The sequence below is a fragment of the Leptodactylus fuscus genome, chromosome 4, assembly GCF_031893055.1.
Source record: "Leptodactylus fuscus isolate aLepFus1 chromosome 4, aLepFus1.hap2, whole genome shotgun sequence".
NCBI lineage: Eukaryota > Metazoa > Chordata > Amphibia > Anura > Leptodactylidae > Leptodactylus > Leptodactylus fuscus.
The window spans coordinates 43,762,778-43,780,262 of NC_134268.1; the positions used below are offsets into that span (position 1 = coordinate 43,762,778).

Here is a 17,485-nt window from a genome sequence, read left to right on the forward strand (position 1 = left end):
TCCTGCTCTTATCTGTAGGACTTCCCCATAGCAGCCAATCAGATTCCTGCTCTTATCTGTAGGACTTCCCCATAGCAGCCAATCAGATTCCTGCTCTTATCTGTAGGACTTCCCCATAGCAGCCAATCAGATTCCTGCTCTTATCTGTAGGACTTCCCCATAGCAGCCAATCAGATTCCTGCTCTTATCTGTAGGACTTCCCCATAGCAGCCAATCAGATTCCTGTGCTTATCTGTAGAACTTCCCCATAGCAGCCAATCAGATTCCTGCTCTTATCTGTAGGACTTCCCCATAGCAGCCAATCAGATTCCTGCTCTCATCATTCAGAAGCCTTTTAATAAGTAAAAACCGCTCCTTGATTGGTTGACAGGGACAATTCATTTAGTATCACAGACTTCATGTCCAATGCTCTATAAGGCTGTGGGTCTAATTTTATATTCTGTTGCATGAAGTAAACCTATACTTATATGTTAGGTAATGTGTCATGGCGGCTGTGGTTACCTGTATCATTTTTTATGGAGCTTGCCATGAACAGCTGTCATTTTCCCCATTGACCTCAGCCAAGCTGAATGTCGCTGTGACTGGTGGCGGATGTCCTCCCATTTACTAGAATAGGAGCGGTGGAGATATCTCAGTGCTGTACCTGGGCCATCTCTGGCAATCCCATTGAAGTGAATGTGAGCGTCGTCCACCACCAGTCACACGGACACTCATCCCACCTGCGGTCAGACAGAAAGACCCCTGTTCTTGGGATCGCTGGGGGTCTCAGTGGTTAGAACCCAACCAATCAGATTTTTATCCTCCATCCCAGGGGTCAGCACATTCGCTAGCGGCTGTGAAACTACAACTCCCAACGTGTTCCATTCACTTCTATGGGAGTTGCAAATATGGAGGCCGGGAGTTGTAGTTTTACAACAGCTCGAGTACCGAAGGTTGCCTAGCTCTGCTCTATCCTATAGATATTGGATAACTACACTAATGACAGTATATGGTAGATTTAAGCCCTGGAAAAATTCCCTGCATATATGTTACGTGTGTCCCTTGGTTTGCATTCAACTGTTAAAGGTCAAAAGAGAGCGTATATACTTGTATACGTCTCTGTAGAATAGCATAGTCAAATGCAATATTGTATAATATACATATATAGACAGTGACAAAACAACTGTATATACTGCCAAGGGGTACAGTGAAAGGAAAGAGTGCTGCACATGCAAATGTCTCCCTATTTATTAATATAAGACTTCTGAAAATAGTCAAGGCTCTCTGCATTTTGGAAGGCCTGTACACGTGATCTGAGGAACCTTCGCAGGGACCTTTTACTGTGGCCTCAGATAAGGCCTTGTTGTTGGGATAGATGTGACCTGAGTCTGCCCGCCATGTATGGCATATCTTGTCGATATAGCCAGAAGACCTACTTCAGATGGTTGTGTTTGGCCCATGAGAGGCAGACTGGATGTTGGCCATATTTCCCGGATACAGTACAGAACAATAGAGCCGCGAGTGGGAAGAGACTCCTGGCATCATAGATGACCTGAAACAAAATTGCAATTAATCGGGCATTTTACCACGATTCAGATTAATAACTATTATTAGAGTCACAGCCCTTTTAAACCGATCCCCTTTTACAGTATCATTATCTGATGGGCAAACCGCATGGGAAAACCCAAGAGATTATGCCATGGGGTGTCTTTCGGGTAAGACGGGGAAATTCCTCTGGTGTTCATACTCCTTGCATGCATTGCTGAATGCACCATTACTGTGTCTACACCACCATTTGATAGTCCATCCTATACCTTGGGTTCAGTAAATGATATAGTTATATGTATATAGCTATACATAATCTGTGTACTATCTTTATTATTGAATTTGTGTCCATTATGAGGAGCACCATGCTATAAAAGCTGAGCGGCCATAGCAGACAGCAGGGCTATTTTGTGGCAGCCTGTGTTTGCTGCTGAAACAAGAGGTCAGGATGTCTGCTATGTAATGCTGTATTTGGGGCTCACTTTGGGTGTGCACATTTGAAGTGGATCACTGACTGTATGTCCCAGATGTATACGCCCATACATAAGCATACTCCTGCCACTGACTTCTAAAATGTATCCTGGGACTTCAGTTATGGGATGCAGTCATGCTTAATCACCACAAGGGGGGGCCAGCGCTCTTAGATTGTAAAATAAACTTAATGCACTATGGGCGTTAGCTCAGTGGTGCCTCTGTTGATAGAACATTTCTCTTCTATGTGCCCAATTCAAGTTATGTGTATATATATATACATATATGTGTGTGTGTGTATATATATACATATAACATTAGTGTAGACTATTCTAAATCACCAGTGTGGACATGTTGCTGTTCCATCCTAGCCTATAGACCAACTACCCGGGTGCCACACATTTGGCTCTTCAGTTAGTGCAGCAGAACAATAATCTATGGGATGTGCAATGACATATTCTGTCCATAGTAACATTATCTTGGTGCCTGCTGGCTTTAGAAATATGTACGTCACGTTCTAGAGCCATTGGATGAGGAGAACGCATGTATGTAATGTCAGATCTTTATCTTCTCCATCTGCCCCTTAAACTTGAACCCTCCGATCAGCTGAGAATTCATGCATGTTACAGATATATTACATTCTGCATGTTACAGATATATTACATTCTGCATGTTACAGATATAAGGAGAAGGAGATTACATCTAACCTGTTGTATATCCTAGTTTTTCCCAATGGCAGACAATCTGGCCACCCTTTTGTAGTCTTTGTATGAGGCCACATGGAGGGCAGGCTGCTGTCCACTTGTAGGGGAAGGTGATAATACATTTGAGATTTTGCTGAATACTTCATGGAAGCAGTAGCTGAATGTCTTGTCTGCAGAGGTTTTTGTGGTCTGGCCTGGGGTCGGTAATTTTTAGCGCCTGGTCTTGGAGTTATACATGGATTGGAGTGACTGTATACTGTACACAAGGTGGCTTTGGTCTGGGGTCTGTATATTCTATTGGGCAAGGTCGGATCAAACTCTTCTGTAGGACGTACATTGTATTAGAAGGTCCATTTGGATACATATACTAGTTTTTTCCATGTTTTAGTTGCTGTCTCACCACTTTACATTTGATCTTGTTAATCATAAATTTGGGATTTTTCTTTTTCGGATTACCACATCACACCGCAGTCGCCATCTTTTATTACCCTCTTTGTCATCTCTCTGATGTTTCTTCATAAAGTGTAATTAATATAGAGGGAAATGAATTCCTCAGCTGCTGCAGAACCTCTTTTGACAGTCCACCGTTCATATAAAGCTCACTCATTTTTTTTTTTACAGAAATGCCTGTAGCCTATTGTTGTGTATGATGTTGTTTTGCAGCAGCTTTAACATAGAAGTGTCTAATACACACTGCAGCTGCTTCAGAACCTCTTTGGGCAGATTAACTAAGCTTAAAAGGCCAAAATTTGGATCATATAACCTGCTGAGATGTCGGTAGAGAATTTCCATTGATTTGTATTATGTAGAGTATTTGTGCTCCAGCATTTTGACTACGTAGCCCCCCTCCCCCCAGTTGTTATGTCCATATCACTGTCATCTCTGTTATTGGTCTGAAGATCCATTTGAGGCTAGGGTCACATCTGCGCTCGGGTCTCCATCATTCGAGTCCATCAGAAGATCCAAACGTTGGGAGCCCCACTGTTAAAACTGCGGACTATCCCCATAGACCATGATGGGGTCCATGTTTTTAGAGAGAAAAGTCTTCTGTGCAGGACTTTTCCTTCCTCCGAATTCTGGAGACTCCGACGCTGATGGGAACCTAGCCTATGTTATCCTTACACCATCTTATGTGCACTCTGTAAGCGCGGAGAGCACTTACAGTGTTAATGAAGTCCTCCATGGAGGTTACATGAGGGCGGATGGTGCTAATGAGGTCCTAAAAGGCGAATCGGTGATAAGGTACGGTGACAGGGCGCCGGCATATAATGCCCCCACTTCAGTCTCCATGGTGATGAGATCTGCCATAGTCCTGCTGTTAACGCTTTGTTCTGAAGTTGATGTGATAAGGAGACAGGGAACAAGCTTCACCTCCTCCGTGGAGATGTTCCCATCTGACAGGTGTCAGGAGATGTATGATATTGATGTATCCGCTGCCGCTTCACTTTTATCGCTTATTAGCTGCATTTTAAGGTTAAGAACGATGACGGAAGAGAGAACTTTTTTTAAAGATGTAAGTCATTGGAGGAGATCTCTATACTAGGTATTAAAGGGATCGTCCGAGATGCTTCAAAAATTCACTAAACACAAAAAAATGTAATAAAGAATCTACTACATGATGTGTAATCCACTGTCCCTCTAGTCCTCCATGCTGGGCTTTGATCACTTGGCTGTACCCGTATACCTCAAACATGGGGTATACAGGCACGCCATTGCTGCAGCCAAGTAAACAAAGCCAGACCAGTAGGTCAGGATATAGTGGTTTTTATTTGTATATACCGGTGAATATATATATATATATATATATATATATATATATATATATATATATATATAATTTTATTTATTTTTTTTTTCACAAACTTTTCGGTTTCGAGCAAAAACAAGCATAGGGCCATACCACTTACAGCAGCTGTGATCCATTTTGCAGCTCAACCCCATTCAATGTAAAAGGACAGGCCATGCAAGCAATAAACATGACATCACATGGCTTATAAAGTGGAAACGGTGCTGATGGAGTGCCACCGTCTCTTCAAACAGCTGATCCGCGCGATCCCCGTTGTTGGAACCCTGCTGATTTTCACTTGATGACCTGTCCTTCGGATGGGGCATCAATTTAAAAAGCCTGAGAAACCCATTTAAACTTAGATTTCGAAGGATTTAGCAGGAGGGGGAGCTTTATAAGTGGAGACATTTTTTTTGTGATAAGATATATTCCTAACTTTCTTATATTTGCTTGCACTATTGATATGTTCGGATTTGTGGAGAAGTTAGTGACCATTTAAAGGGGTTGTACAGGAAAATATGGCTGCTTTCTCCTTCTCAGGAGGTGACATTATGTCTGTTGGTCACATGGCCATGCTGCAGCTCAGTCTTATTCACTTTAATGGAGCAGAGATGTGGTGTTGCCATGTGATCAGCAAACATGATGTCACTTCCTGAGAAGAAGAAAACAGCCATTTTCCTGCACAACCCCTTTAACCACTTCTGGACCGCCCATTGGTGTTTTACGTCCGGATGTTGCTTCCTTGTTTTGCAAAGATGTACAAAATCATGCAGCTGCTGAAATGGGGAATCGGCTGTAACTACAGCGGGAGCTTCCATAGAGAAGGCAGGGAATGTTTATTACCTTTTCTGCCTTCCCGATTGCTTTGTATACAGTGCTCAATGAGTGCTATATACACAGCTATGGGCGCCACCATGATGCGGTTGCTCTCTGACCTGGTGGTCATGTGATCCGCCAGTATCGGCGTATGTTAGAGCTGCTGGGTCCTACAAGTCAGCTCTATAGTAACAGGCAGGTGGATGTATTCCTCTAAATGTACCAGCCCCAGTTACAGGGGAAATCAGCCTCCCCCTCAAAATAAAATTGTAATCAGATGTCCCTAAAGGTCTATTATTGCCTTATGGAAACGCAATGTTAAAAAAATCCTATTCTACTTCCTACTAATATTATTTACGCTAGGTTCACACCTGCGTTCTGGTCTCCGTTCTATGGTTTCCGTCTTCTGCATGCCAGAAGACGGAAACCATAGACCGGGTCCGGCCGTGCGTGGCGGTGAGCGTTTTAGGCTCTCCGCCGCGAAACCGGATTTTTTTATCCGGACACAGAGTACTGCATGTCCGACTCTGTGTCCGGATTATAAAAGCCGGTTTCGCGGCGGAGAGCGCAAAACGCTCACTGCCGCGCACGGCCGGACAGCTTTCTCACGAATGGGTGAGAAAGTCTCCTGCAGGTTTCCGTCTCCTGCTCCGTTTTAGGCAGGAAACGGAAACCTAAAGTACGGAGACTGGGCGCAGATGTGAACGAGCCCTTATTTGTGGGTTTGGATATTTGTGGGTTTGGATGTTTGTTCCTCAGTCACGCAAAAACGGCTGAACGGATTTGCATGAAATTTGCCACATACATAGATAGGAACCCCGATTAAAATATAGGCTACTTTTTATACCGGTAAATGACGTCACTACATGACCGCAGTGAAGGAATTTAGGTTTACACAACACTAAAGGACCTGTGATGACATCATCACTGGTCCTTGAGCCATTCTAGGATAGGATCATGCTAGGCGGTGGGCGGAGCTATACACAGTTTTGTGGGTGGAGCTTTATAGGATGAACCTGGACAGTGAAAGCTGAAGAAAATGGAGTGTCATGGAAGATCAGGAGGCTGCAGAACATGCAGTCTGTGTGTGGGCAAGAGGAGTATATCGGGTGTAGAGTTTCAGTGAATGTGTTGTTCTGCCTCTGATGGAGGAGGGGGGAGAACTTTGGCACATTTCAGCAACAACTGTTCAGCCCTTTGTAACACAGAAGCTTCTCAGACAGTCACATAAAAAAAAACCTGTAATCACAATTGCCCGATGTAGCAGGGCTTATGCTGCACTGTAGCACACCTCTATAGGCTCTCCATATGCAAACATATACATACAGCTGGGTATCCTATGCATATGCGACGATGTAGCAGAGCGGAGACGAGGGAGCAAGCGGATTGAACTTTGGCACATTTCAGCAATATCTGTTCAGCCCTTTGTAACACAGAAGCTGCTCAGACAGTCACATATCCAAACCCCTGTAATCACAATTGCCCAATGTAGCAGAGTTTAGGCAGCGCTGTAGCACACCTCTATAGGCTCTCCATATGCAGACATGTACATACAGCTGGGTAGCCCATGTATGTGTAGCGATGTAGCAGAGCTGAGACGCGGGAGCAGGCTGATCGAACTGTGGCTAATTTCTACAACATCCGTTCAGCCGTTTCCACCACAGAAGCTGCTCACACACTAACATAAGAACACCCCTAGAATCCAAATGGCCAGATGTAGCAGAGCTTAGGCAGCCCTGTAGCACAGCTCAGTATGCTCTCCATATGCAGAGATGTACATACAACTGAGTATGCTGCGATGTAGCACAGCTGAGACGCAGGAGCAGGTGGATTGTCTACAACAGCAATTGGCTAAATATAAGCGGCTCAGCACCAACACCAACCCGCAGACAAAGTCGCGGGCAGATGCTAGTAAATAAATAAAAATTTTAATAAAATGATACAATAATAATAAAAAAAATAATACATCAAAAACACTCTCTTATTACAGGTTCTAGCCCCACCCCCATGACAAAATAAAAGTTACCATAATAGAGAGGAAAAACTATTTTATAAATTTTCTTAGTAGCACTTTGTGCTATTAAATAATTTTTTTTGAAAAAGTGAAAAACGGACACGTTTTCCCTTCTCTATATTTTATATTTTCTCCGTTTATAATTTATTTATTTTTTTAAATAAACACAACATAAAAATAAAGCCCCATGTGTTACCGAATAAAGACGCAGAAATTAGTGAAATAACCCAAATGATAAAAATGTTACAGCCCTCAAAACTGAACATCCCCAAAAATGTGTCTGGAAGTGGACCAGAAATTGGCTCGATATTGAAGTGGTTAAAGTTCATAAAGTAACCCTAACGAAATCTGTACATAAATCCTAGTAAAATATTTCTTTGCGGGGCCACACGGTGGCTCAGTGGTTAGCACTGCAGCCTTGCAGCGCTGGAGTCCTGGTGTTCAAATCCCACCAAGAGCAAAAAAAAAACATCTGCAAGGAGTTTGTATGTTCTCCCTGTTTTTGCATGGATTTCTTTGAAAATATAAATTTTAGCGATTTTCCTCTAACCTTCTCAGTGGCGACAGTCCATTGGCTGTCCCAGACTATAGAAAGTTTCTGCATTCGTGGTTGTATCCATGGGATGGTTAAAGAAAATCTATGAAATTCTGTAAAATTTGTAATTATTTATCTTTGTAAAAATTATAACTTTACAAATGTAAATCTGGTTCTGTTCATGAGAAACCTTGTTTCAAGGCTCGCTTTTATGTTAGGTTCAGTGCTTGGTCCTCATATCTTCAGCCGGTTTCTTCTTCCTATAGAGTTGTCCATACTCCTGCGTGCAACTCCGCCACATGCAGACATGTTTATGGGGAGGGAAGGGTGGCTAGTGTCCCCCATTGCAGGTATCTGAGGGGCTCCCGAGGGTTCACCCTGCAGTAATTTAATGATTAGTTCCTTGGCTGAAGAACCTCTTTTAAACTTTTCACGATGGTTCTTCTTACTCATTTACATTTTTTTCCATTGCCATCTATCATTTTGCTCATTATGCTTTACTCCATATCTTTCCAGGCCGTGACCAGCGAGAAAGAAAGCTTTGCCAGTCTGCTGCGACATTCCCCGCTTATTCAGCTCGGACCTGCTAAGGATAAGATAGTTGCTGGAACCATCTTTCAGATTGTGGAAAATGACTTGTACATTGATTTTGGGGGCAAATTCCATTGCGTTTGCCAAAGACCTGAACAAGATGGAGAGTAAGTACATAATTAAGGGTGATGTTCCTGCAGTAAGGTAACCCGTTCACTTCTCATTTTAAGTACAAAATTCAGCTAACCATATTTATTTTTTTATAATTTGGGTGAAAGAACAACATTTTCATGATCCCCACCTAACACCTAGTAATAGGAACACTCCAAATATAAGGGTATATTCACACATAGATTCCGCACCCAAAAACTCCATGTGTATTGAGTAGGGTTGAGCAATCGTGTCCGGAAAAGATCAGATTCCGATCAGCGATTGAGAAAATTTCATGATCGCGATCGGAATTCTGAACACGATCTTTTTAGGTGGGATCGAGATCGGTGATTATTTCCCACAATGCTTTGCTACTGGCCAAGCATTGTGGGAAAAGCTAACAATGTTAGCCTTCACACTGAGTATACGCTCTATTCATTCTGAGCGGAGTGTATACTCAGTGTGAAGGCTCCGCTGCGGTTCTATAGGAATGAATGGAAGCAGCCAGCACACAGCCTTAACCCCTGCACGCCGGCTGCGTCTATTCATTCTCATGGGAGACTAGCTAACATCTCTAGTAGTTACTTACCTGCAGAGATGGCTGGTTCGGTGCCCGGTGTTCTTGTTCTTCTTTGCCTCGCTGCCTCCGCCTCCCAGGTTAGTGTTAAAGAGCTAGGAAGAAGGCGGGCTTGTGGCTTATGAGAGTGTGGGAGGGGAGGTGGAAGGTCTACCCTCCCAGTACCCGCCTACACTCTCCTAACCTGGGAGGCAGGGGGCAGCGAGGTGAAGAAGAACGAGAACTCCAGGCACCAGACCAGCCATCTCTGCAGGTAAGTGAACACCAGGGGGGACCAAGTAGTCAGAGGATTAAAAAAAAAAAATCCTCTGGCTACTTACTGATTAAAAAAAATCATTACACAGCGTGGATTCTAACAATGAAAGCGTTCAATTGTTAGATTCCATGCTGTATAGGGAATAGGATTGTTTTTAAAATCCGATCTCCGATTAGTAAAAAAAAATCCCATTGACTTGCATTGGGATCGGAATTGGGATCAAGATCGAGTTCGAATGAAAAATGATCGGAAATCGGATTTCAAAATCGATCCTGAAAAGTCAAGATCGGCTCAACCCTAGTATTTTGCCTTAGGTATGTTCACACAGAGTTTTTGCAGACTGTTTTTTGATGTGGATGCCTCCCAACGTTCCCCTTCATTTCAATGAGAACGGTGGCAGATTTTTTTAATTTTTTTTCTCCAGCTGATATTTTTTTTTTTTCAGCTAGAGGGGGAAAATCCTCACGACCCCTTCAAGTGGGTTCCGCCATTGAAATGAATGGGTTGCGTAAAATAAATGCGACACAAAAATGACAACAAAAAAGAAATGTTCTGCAGTTTATTTTATCTCCGGTTCATTTCAATAGACTTTGCATGACAGAATCTGCCTGAGGACAGGTCATGGTGCGCTAGAGGAAAAAATCTGCTACTAACTTACGTTGAAATAAATGGAGAGTTGGGAGGGTTTTATCTTAAGGTAGTTTCTGCATCAAAAGCCGCCTGCAGGAAGCTCAGTGTGAACATACTCTCACATTTTTAAGAAGTCGGGCTAAAGGGAAGTCTATATTTTAAGGAGGTATCCAGCACCTAGGACCCCTGCAGATTGTTTGTTCTTACCAGCTACTATATGGCGATCTATATGGCTGTTCTCCGTGTAGTGACCAGATTAGGTTAATGCATCTCACCTCCTATACAAGATGAGCTGCCGCATGGTCGCTACATAAAGAACAGCGCTATCGGTTTCTGGCTCTGTTCATCGTCTAGTGGTCCGTGAGGAATGCTGTTTAACGGCAGTCCCAGGTGTCGGATCCCCGCCATTCTTAAATTGAAGGCCTATCCCAAGTATAGGGATCATTTGCCCTAAAGACCTCCATGCAGAAATATCTTGTCCATGTTTTCCATCAGTAGTTGCTGCAGTCCACATCAGCCCATTCAGAGCTGTGATGCTGCAAAAAACACAATATTTCACAATATTCATGGCCTATCTGTAGGATCGGTCATCAATATCAGTTTGGTCAAGGTCTGACTGATGGCACCACCAACAGTCAGCTGTTTGAAGGGGTCATAGCGCTCCAGTAAGCACCGCAGCTTCTTCATTGTTTACCTACGTGCGATTGACTTGGCAATAATCATGAAGGTTATATCAACTTTGTCCTGTTCACTTGAATAGGCCAAACTTGTAATACCCTGCACGGTGTCTACTCAGTAAAAGCAAAGCAATGAAGGAGATATATCAGGGCACATAGAAATCCCCTGCACCTGGGCATACAATTTTAAGAATGTGTATATAAAAATTCATAGCGAAATTAAAAACACAAAGACAAAACCTCACATATGTTATAATGCAAATAACGTCAATGCAGTAATCCAGGTCCTGGGGTTGTGGTTATGCTTGCCCTAATATATCCTTTCTGTCCTGGTATTAACTTAGGACTGGTAGGTCTAAAACACATATGGGCGCTCCCAGGGATGCACTGCATGGATTCTACACTGTCTACCAATAAGTATTTGGACACCCATACAAATGAAGATATCTGCGGTCGTGATGTACGTCACACCTTCTGCCGGTAAATAGGAAACAGCATTGGCATTAGTGCATTGGCAACAGAGTTGTCCAGTTTCGAGAAAGGGGTAATTGAGGGGTACCACAGAAATGGTCGATCCTTAAAGAATATAGCAGCATCCAAAACATCTGATGGGTGGGATCTGAGAGTCCGACCTCCACCGATTTGATGGCTTATTCTAGGGCTCAACCACTAAAATTGTGCATAAGATGGTAAAGTGGAAAACTATTATAAAAGTGTCATCCCCATGTGACGTCTTGTCCCTTCTTCAGCACCTGGCTCATTGACAGGAGCCACATACACACAGGCGGTCATATAATCCGCCGGGCGTCATCCGGGTGATGAGAGATGCCTCTACCTACTGAACCCTGATCTGTGCACGTAGTGCCAAAGGATTAGAGCTGTCAAGTGCTTGACACAGAAGCAGTCAGCCAGCTATGCAATCTGAGACACTGCTATTTGTCTTCCATGTCTCCATGGTTCCTGCGCTTATGCTTTATTTACCTACACAGGGAGAAACCGAACAATCGCCTCCTTTATGTTACTGCAGCAAAGGGGGGTGGCGTGTAGGATAAAATACAATATTGAGTTTTAAGAACAATTGTTGGACATCCAGATGCCCAATGACATTAGATTTTTTTTTTTGGCAGATCTTTCATGCTGATCCCCTGAAAAAGTGAGGTCTATGGGAACTCCCTGATCGCTATCTGTCATGGGAGGAAAAAACATATTTACATTGGGCTGGGGTTTTACTTGTCAATTTTGGACTATCCTTCTGTTGCCCTGCTAGAAAATATTTATTGTACAACTCATGAAAAATTAGTGTTATGTGTTATTTACATGCATTGCCAATATAAAGGGTTATTATTACATGTGTTTATACAGTGCACTGCCACCTGCTGTTCAACATGTAAAACAATATGTATGTCCACCTACTCAATAAAATGTTGATGGACACACGTGCTCAGTCACGCTTCACACTGCCACCTTCATACCTATTGGCATAGTGATCCTGTGTATGCCAATATATGTCACACCTGAGAGACGGCTTCTGTCCTGTCCTACATTATTCAGAAAACCCATTGTTTTAATAAGCAGTGTGTAATGCTTAGTTTTCCCCGTGGTGGCGTCGCAGGGGAACTCAATGCTTATTGTCCAGTTTCCCAAGGAATACGGCTGGTCTCTAAGGGTATGTTCACGCTGTGCTTTTGAGTACGGTTTGAAGTTCTTTGCCAAACGGGAAAACATCCTTGATTCAGGTGACCTTAACCTATCTATCTGCAGGACTGAGATGATATGCTGGGTTCTGGTGACAGGTCCCTTTAATCTTTTCCTGGCATCCACCATACTAGTATGATGGATGTCTGGTATTTAACTATGGCAGGAGCTGAGCTGCCACCATGGGCGCTGGGTCAGATCCAGTGGCAAAGCTCACGATCACTGGCTGCGCTAACCAGTGGCATTAAAGGGGTATTCCCACGTCGCATACTCACCAGTCTTCACTGCTGTAAAATCTTCTTTCTTCCTGGTTTCTTGCGTCATTTGGTGGGCAGGGTTTCATGCAACCTGCCGTTTAGCTCCGCCCCCAAATTGGTGTGTAGCTCCGCCCACCGCATAGCGTGATCCTATGGGGTGGCTGAAGGGCCTGTGATGTCATAAAGGGTCCTCAAACACTATATGCACAATATTGGACTATGAAGTACAGGCAGGAGCAACTCCATTCTGTGTTACATACAGAGACTGCCTGTCTCTGCCATAATGAACACAATTGAATTAGCTAGCCTGATAACTGGGAGAACAGAAGAAATGAAAGCAGCTCCTCTCCCCTATCTGAAAGTAGGAAGCTAGGTCACGTGGTGCAGACATAGGAATAGCTAGATACACAGGCTCGCTCCCTGCACTTAGCCCCTCCTCCCTCCCCCCTGAGAGCAGCAGATACCTCACTTGACTTTTGAGCAGATACGTCAAGGGCTGTGTCAACAATGAATTGAATAAAGTAAGCTAGTGGACAAACAAAGCAGTTTTGCTGAATCAATGTGTTTAGGAAAAGTCTTACATCCACATTAACAAGCAGTATAGATAGGATCCTTGTGATGGGACAACCCCTTTAAACCCCATAACACCTTGGTCAAAGATGACAGAGACGCCATTTTCCTGCAAATAATAATGTAAACATTTACATCACCTTGCTTTCCCAAAACACACATATAAAAATAAATAAACAATGATACACATTTTATATAGTGATGAAAATATTATTCCCATATGGTGAATACCCTAGCAACACAAAAAAAAATCTAAGCTGAACCTATTTTATTTTATTTTTTTCACAATTTCACCTTCTGTAAAAATTTGGATAAAAAGTGATTAAAACAATAGACATTCTTTGAAATGGTAAGAATCAATAAAAAGCACTTTGGGACCTGCAAATATATTTCTGTGTATGTAGCCCCATACACAGAAATTTTTTGAAAAAAGTTACAGATATCAAAATACAGTGATTGAGGGGCAACAGAGTGGCTCAGTGGTTAGCACTGCAGCCTTGCAGCGCTGGAGTCCTGGGTTCGAATCCCGCCAGGAACAACATCTGCAAGGAATTTGTATGTTCTTCCCGTGTTTCCGTGGATTTCCTCCTAAATTACAAAGACATACTGATAGGGAAAAAAATGTACATTGTGATCCCTATATGGGGCTCACAATCTACATAAAAAAAAGAAAAAAAAAATATGGTGAGTGCAAGAAACTTTTTTTTTTTTTTTGCAAAGTTTTTTTTTTTTTTAAGGGGTCAAATAAACTTATATTCATTTATTCATTGTAGCGACCCATAGAATACATGTGACATGTCACAGTGAATGCCACTACATCACATTGGTATCGTTACGAAGTATGCAGTCACAGAAATAAAGAGGAACAGAAAAATAAAGAAAAAAAACATGGCTTTTGGAAGATGGGGAGTGATTAAAATGAGAATTGAAAAAATGGCTGTGGTGGGAAGAGGTGATAGGGAATGTATTCTTATAGATTGCCATGTTTCTAATAGAGGTGCGCTAACATACAGTGATCAGTGTCATTGCCTCCATGTAGGATATGCCATTGTGGATATACAGCTTATAGTGTACAATTTCCCTGCACGTCTATATTTCAATGCCGAGGTCATGGAGGGAACACAAACACAATCTCGGGCCAACATCTGTTGCCAACAACAGCCTGTGCTAAGGTTAGTATGTGTGAGTCTTTCACACTGCGCCGCGTTCCTCTTCACACGTTAAATGAGCTGCATACAAGATCTGTCAGTGCTGGCCGGGGTCAGCGCAGCGGAGAACAGAAGCGATATTGACAGCCGCTAGGTAGAGCCTGGCATCACAAGCTCTGTGGTTGAGTCAGTCCACCATCATGGCTACCTGTGTGAGCATACACTGCAGCTGCCGCACGTTCCCGGCAAGTCTTGTGACACTTTGTCATCTCGCCTATTGTGTGCACGGCCAGGATAAATCCAAAGTAAAGAAGTGCTTGCTCAGCAACAAGCAGCGCCGTAATCCTCAAGACACCGGCTTGTTGTCAGTCTTTTCACAATCATACTTAAAAGTCATTTTAGTTCTGGAGTTCTGGCGGGTATTTGTCCAAAAAGTGGTTTCATAGCAACAAAATTGGATTGGTTTCTGTTCTTGGCTGTGCTTCTTATTGAGTAATGAGGTGTAAAGCGCCCCTGTCATATGCCGGGTTAGACCAGTGGACCCAGCAGTTAGGGGATATATACTATGCCTGGGGTGCATCTGAGAAAGACAAGTGGGAGGAGCCTCCCAGCCTATTAGTTTGTTCTGGCCACATGCCAAGAAGTAAGTGACAGGTCGTGCTTTACTACTTTTTAATTTACTTACCTGCTGTGTATTTTAATGGGATAGGGCAGGTTCACACCAGCGCCCAATCTCCGTTTTGCAGGTTTCCATTTCCTGCCCGGGAAACTGGACAGGAGACAGAAACCGGCAGGCAGTTTTAAAACCCATTCATTTGAATGGGTTTGAAAAGTGTCCACCTGTGAGCGTCTTCTGCTCTCCGCGGCGAAACTGGTTTTTTTAACCGGACACAAAGTCGGACATGCAGGACTTTATGTCCGGTTAAAAAAAACAACAACAAAAAAAACGGTTTCACTGCGGAGAGTAGAAGACACTCACGGGCGCCCACCGGTGGACACTGAATGCTGGTTTCCATCTTCTGCCGACAGAAAACGGAAACCTGCATAACGGAGATCGGGCGCTGGTGTGAACCCGCCCATAGTCTCTTCTTATCATATAGCTAACATGTTAGAGCAGGAGGAGCTGAACAAATTGATATCATAAATCTTTTCCTACTAAATTATATAAGGCTATGTTCACATCTGGTGCAGTTTTTTATCCAGCAGTTTCTGATAGATCTATCTGCAAGTCCGACTTTTTCATCCCGACGAGCCCCATTATAGTAAATCGGGTCCTCTAGGCTCCATTTGTGCCCTTCAGAATGATCAGTTTGTCTGTTCTTTTAGCCCAAAGAACTGGCCTGGAATTGACCCTAGAATCATTAAAATGTATTGTTTTGTTCCCTGTAGAGAGATGTCAGTCACAGAGTAGGACCAGCCAGACTCCTTATAAGCAGTTTTATATCAATATATGAAAGTTTCCCTTCCTCAAGAGCTCGTGAAAAATGCTGTGAGAAATTTATAATGCTTTGTACGTCAATTTTCTATCATGCAAGGCATGAAAAAGTCAGAAATTTTTTGCACACATCTGGTTTATACGCAGAAATTTTGCTGGCGTAAATAATACCTGCAATCTAATTTAGAGGAAGTGTAATAGCAACCCCATCAACTGTACATTAGTGTTTCCGGGGACCTATGCTGCATGCACTACCGTTCACTAGCAGCTTCTGGCACTCACTGGCTGCTGCAACAGCTGATCTGTGCATGGTCCGGGCGTCAGACCCCACAGATCATATACTGATAACATATTCTGTGGGTAGATCATCGGTATGAAAACTCGATTGTGGGCTGGAAAATACATTTAAAGCAACTTCAACAAGTCCATATTTACATGATTTAATAGGCTCTGCTCACCTGATTCCGGCACAGTTGGAATTTTTTCTCTAGCCCACTGCATTCCCAAGCAATCAGTGCTGTTAGTTTTGGTGCCTGATATACTATTAAGACTCTGTACTGTCAGGTGGGCGGTGTCAGGCAGGAGTAGACAAAGGGTGTGATTCTGAGCTCTGACACTGGCTGCCTCTGATTGGAGCTCTGAATCACACCCCTGCCTGACACCGCCCTTCTAACTTTACAGATACTAAATAGCACAGCAGCTCCAAAACTGACTGCACTTGTTTCTCTGGATTGGTGGGGGCTAGAGAGAAAATTCCAACTGTGCTGGAATCCGTGAAGCAGTGACTATTAACAGATAATAATAATACATTTTATTTATATAGCGCCAACATATTCCGCAGCACTGTACAATTTATAGGGTTCAGATACAAACATACATAACAAAGAACGTCATTTCACACAATGGGACTGAGGGCCCTGCTCAAAAGAGCTTACAATCTATGAGGTAGAGGGGGTGACACAAGAGGTAGCAGGGGCGGCATTGCTTATACAGTGTTCAGACAATTTTGTGCATTAGGAATTGTGATAGGCTAGTCTGAAAAGATGCGTCTTTAGTTTGCGTTTGAAACTGTAGAAGTTGGGAGTTAATCTTATTGTCCGGGGTAGAGCATTCCAGAGAAGTGGTGCAGCTCGGGAGAAGTCTTGTATACGAGCGTGGGAGCTTCTGATAATAGAGGAGGTAAGTGTTAGGTCATTGAGTGAGCGGAGAACACGGGTTGGGCGGTAGACAGAGATGAGGGAAGAAATGTAGGGAGGTGCGGCTTTATGGAGAGCCTTGTGGATGAGAGTAATAACTTTATATTTTATTCTATAATGAATAGGCAGCCAATGTAGTGACTGGCACAGACCAGAGGCATCGCTGTAGCGTCTAGCCTGATAGATGAGCCTGGCCGCTGCATTCAGAATAGATTGTAGAGGGGAGAGTTTAGTGAGGGGAAGACCGATTAGTAAGGAGTTACAGTAGTCAAGGCGAGAATGAATCAGAGAGACAGTAAGTGTCTTTAGTGTATCTCTGGTAAGGAAAGGGTGTATTCTGGAGATGTTTTTGAGGTGGAGGTGACATGAACGTGCGAGTGATTCAATGTGAGGGGTGAAGGAAAGGTCTGCGTCAAATATGACCCCGAGGCAGCGGGCATGCTGCCTAGGAGTTATAGTAAGGCCTGAGACTGCAATGGATATATCAGGGACAGATCTATTAGATGGTGGAAA

At 43.2% G+C, this 17,485-nt stretch overlaps 1 protein-coding gene across 1 annotated transcript in view; it reads left to right on the forward strand.

The window, feature by feature from the left end:
- LOC142200252 (tumor protein D52-like) overlaps nucleotides 1-17,485 on the forward strand; it is a 135,190-nt gene that overhangs the window by 71,721 nt on the left and 45,984 nt on the right. The window contains exon 6 of the mRNA XM_075270474.1: nucleotides 8,367-8,548. Within this exon, the coding sequence (XP_075126575.1) occupies nucleotides 8,367-8,548 (182 nt within the window). The remainder of the gene's footprint in view (nucleotides 1-8,366; nucleotides 8,549-17,485) is intronic.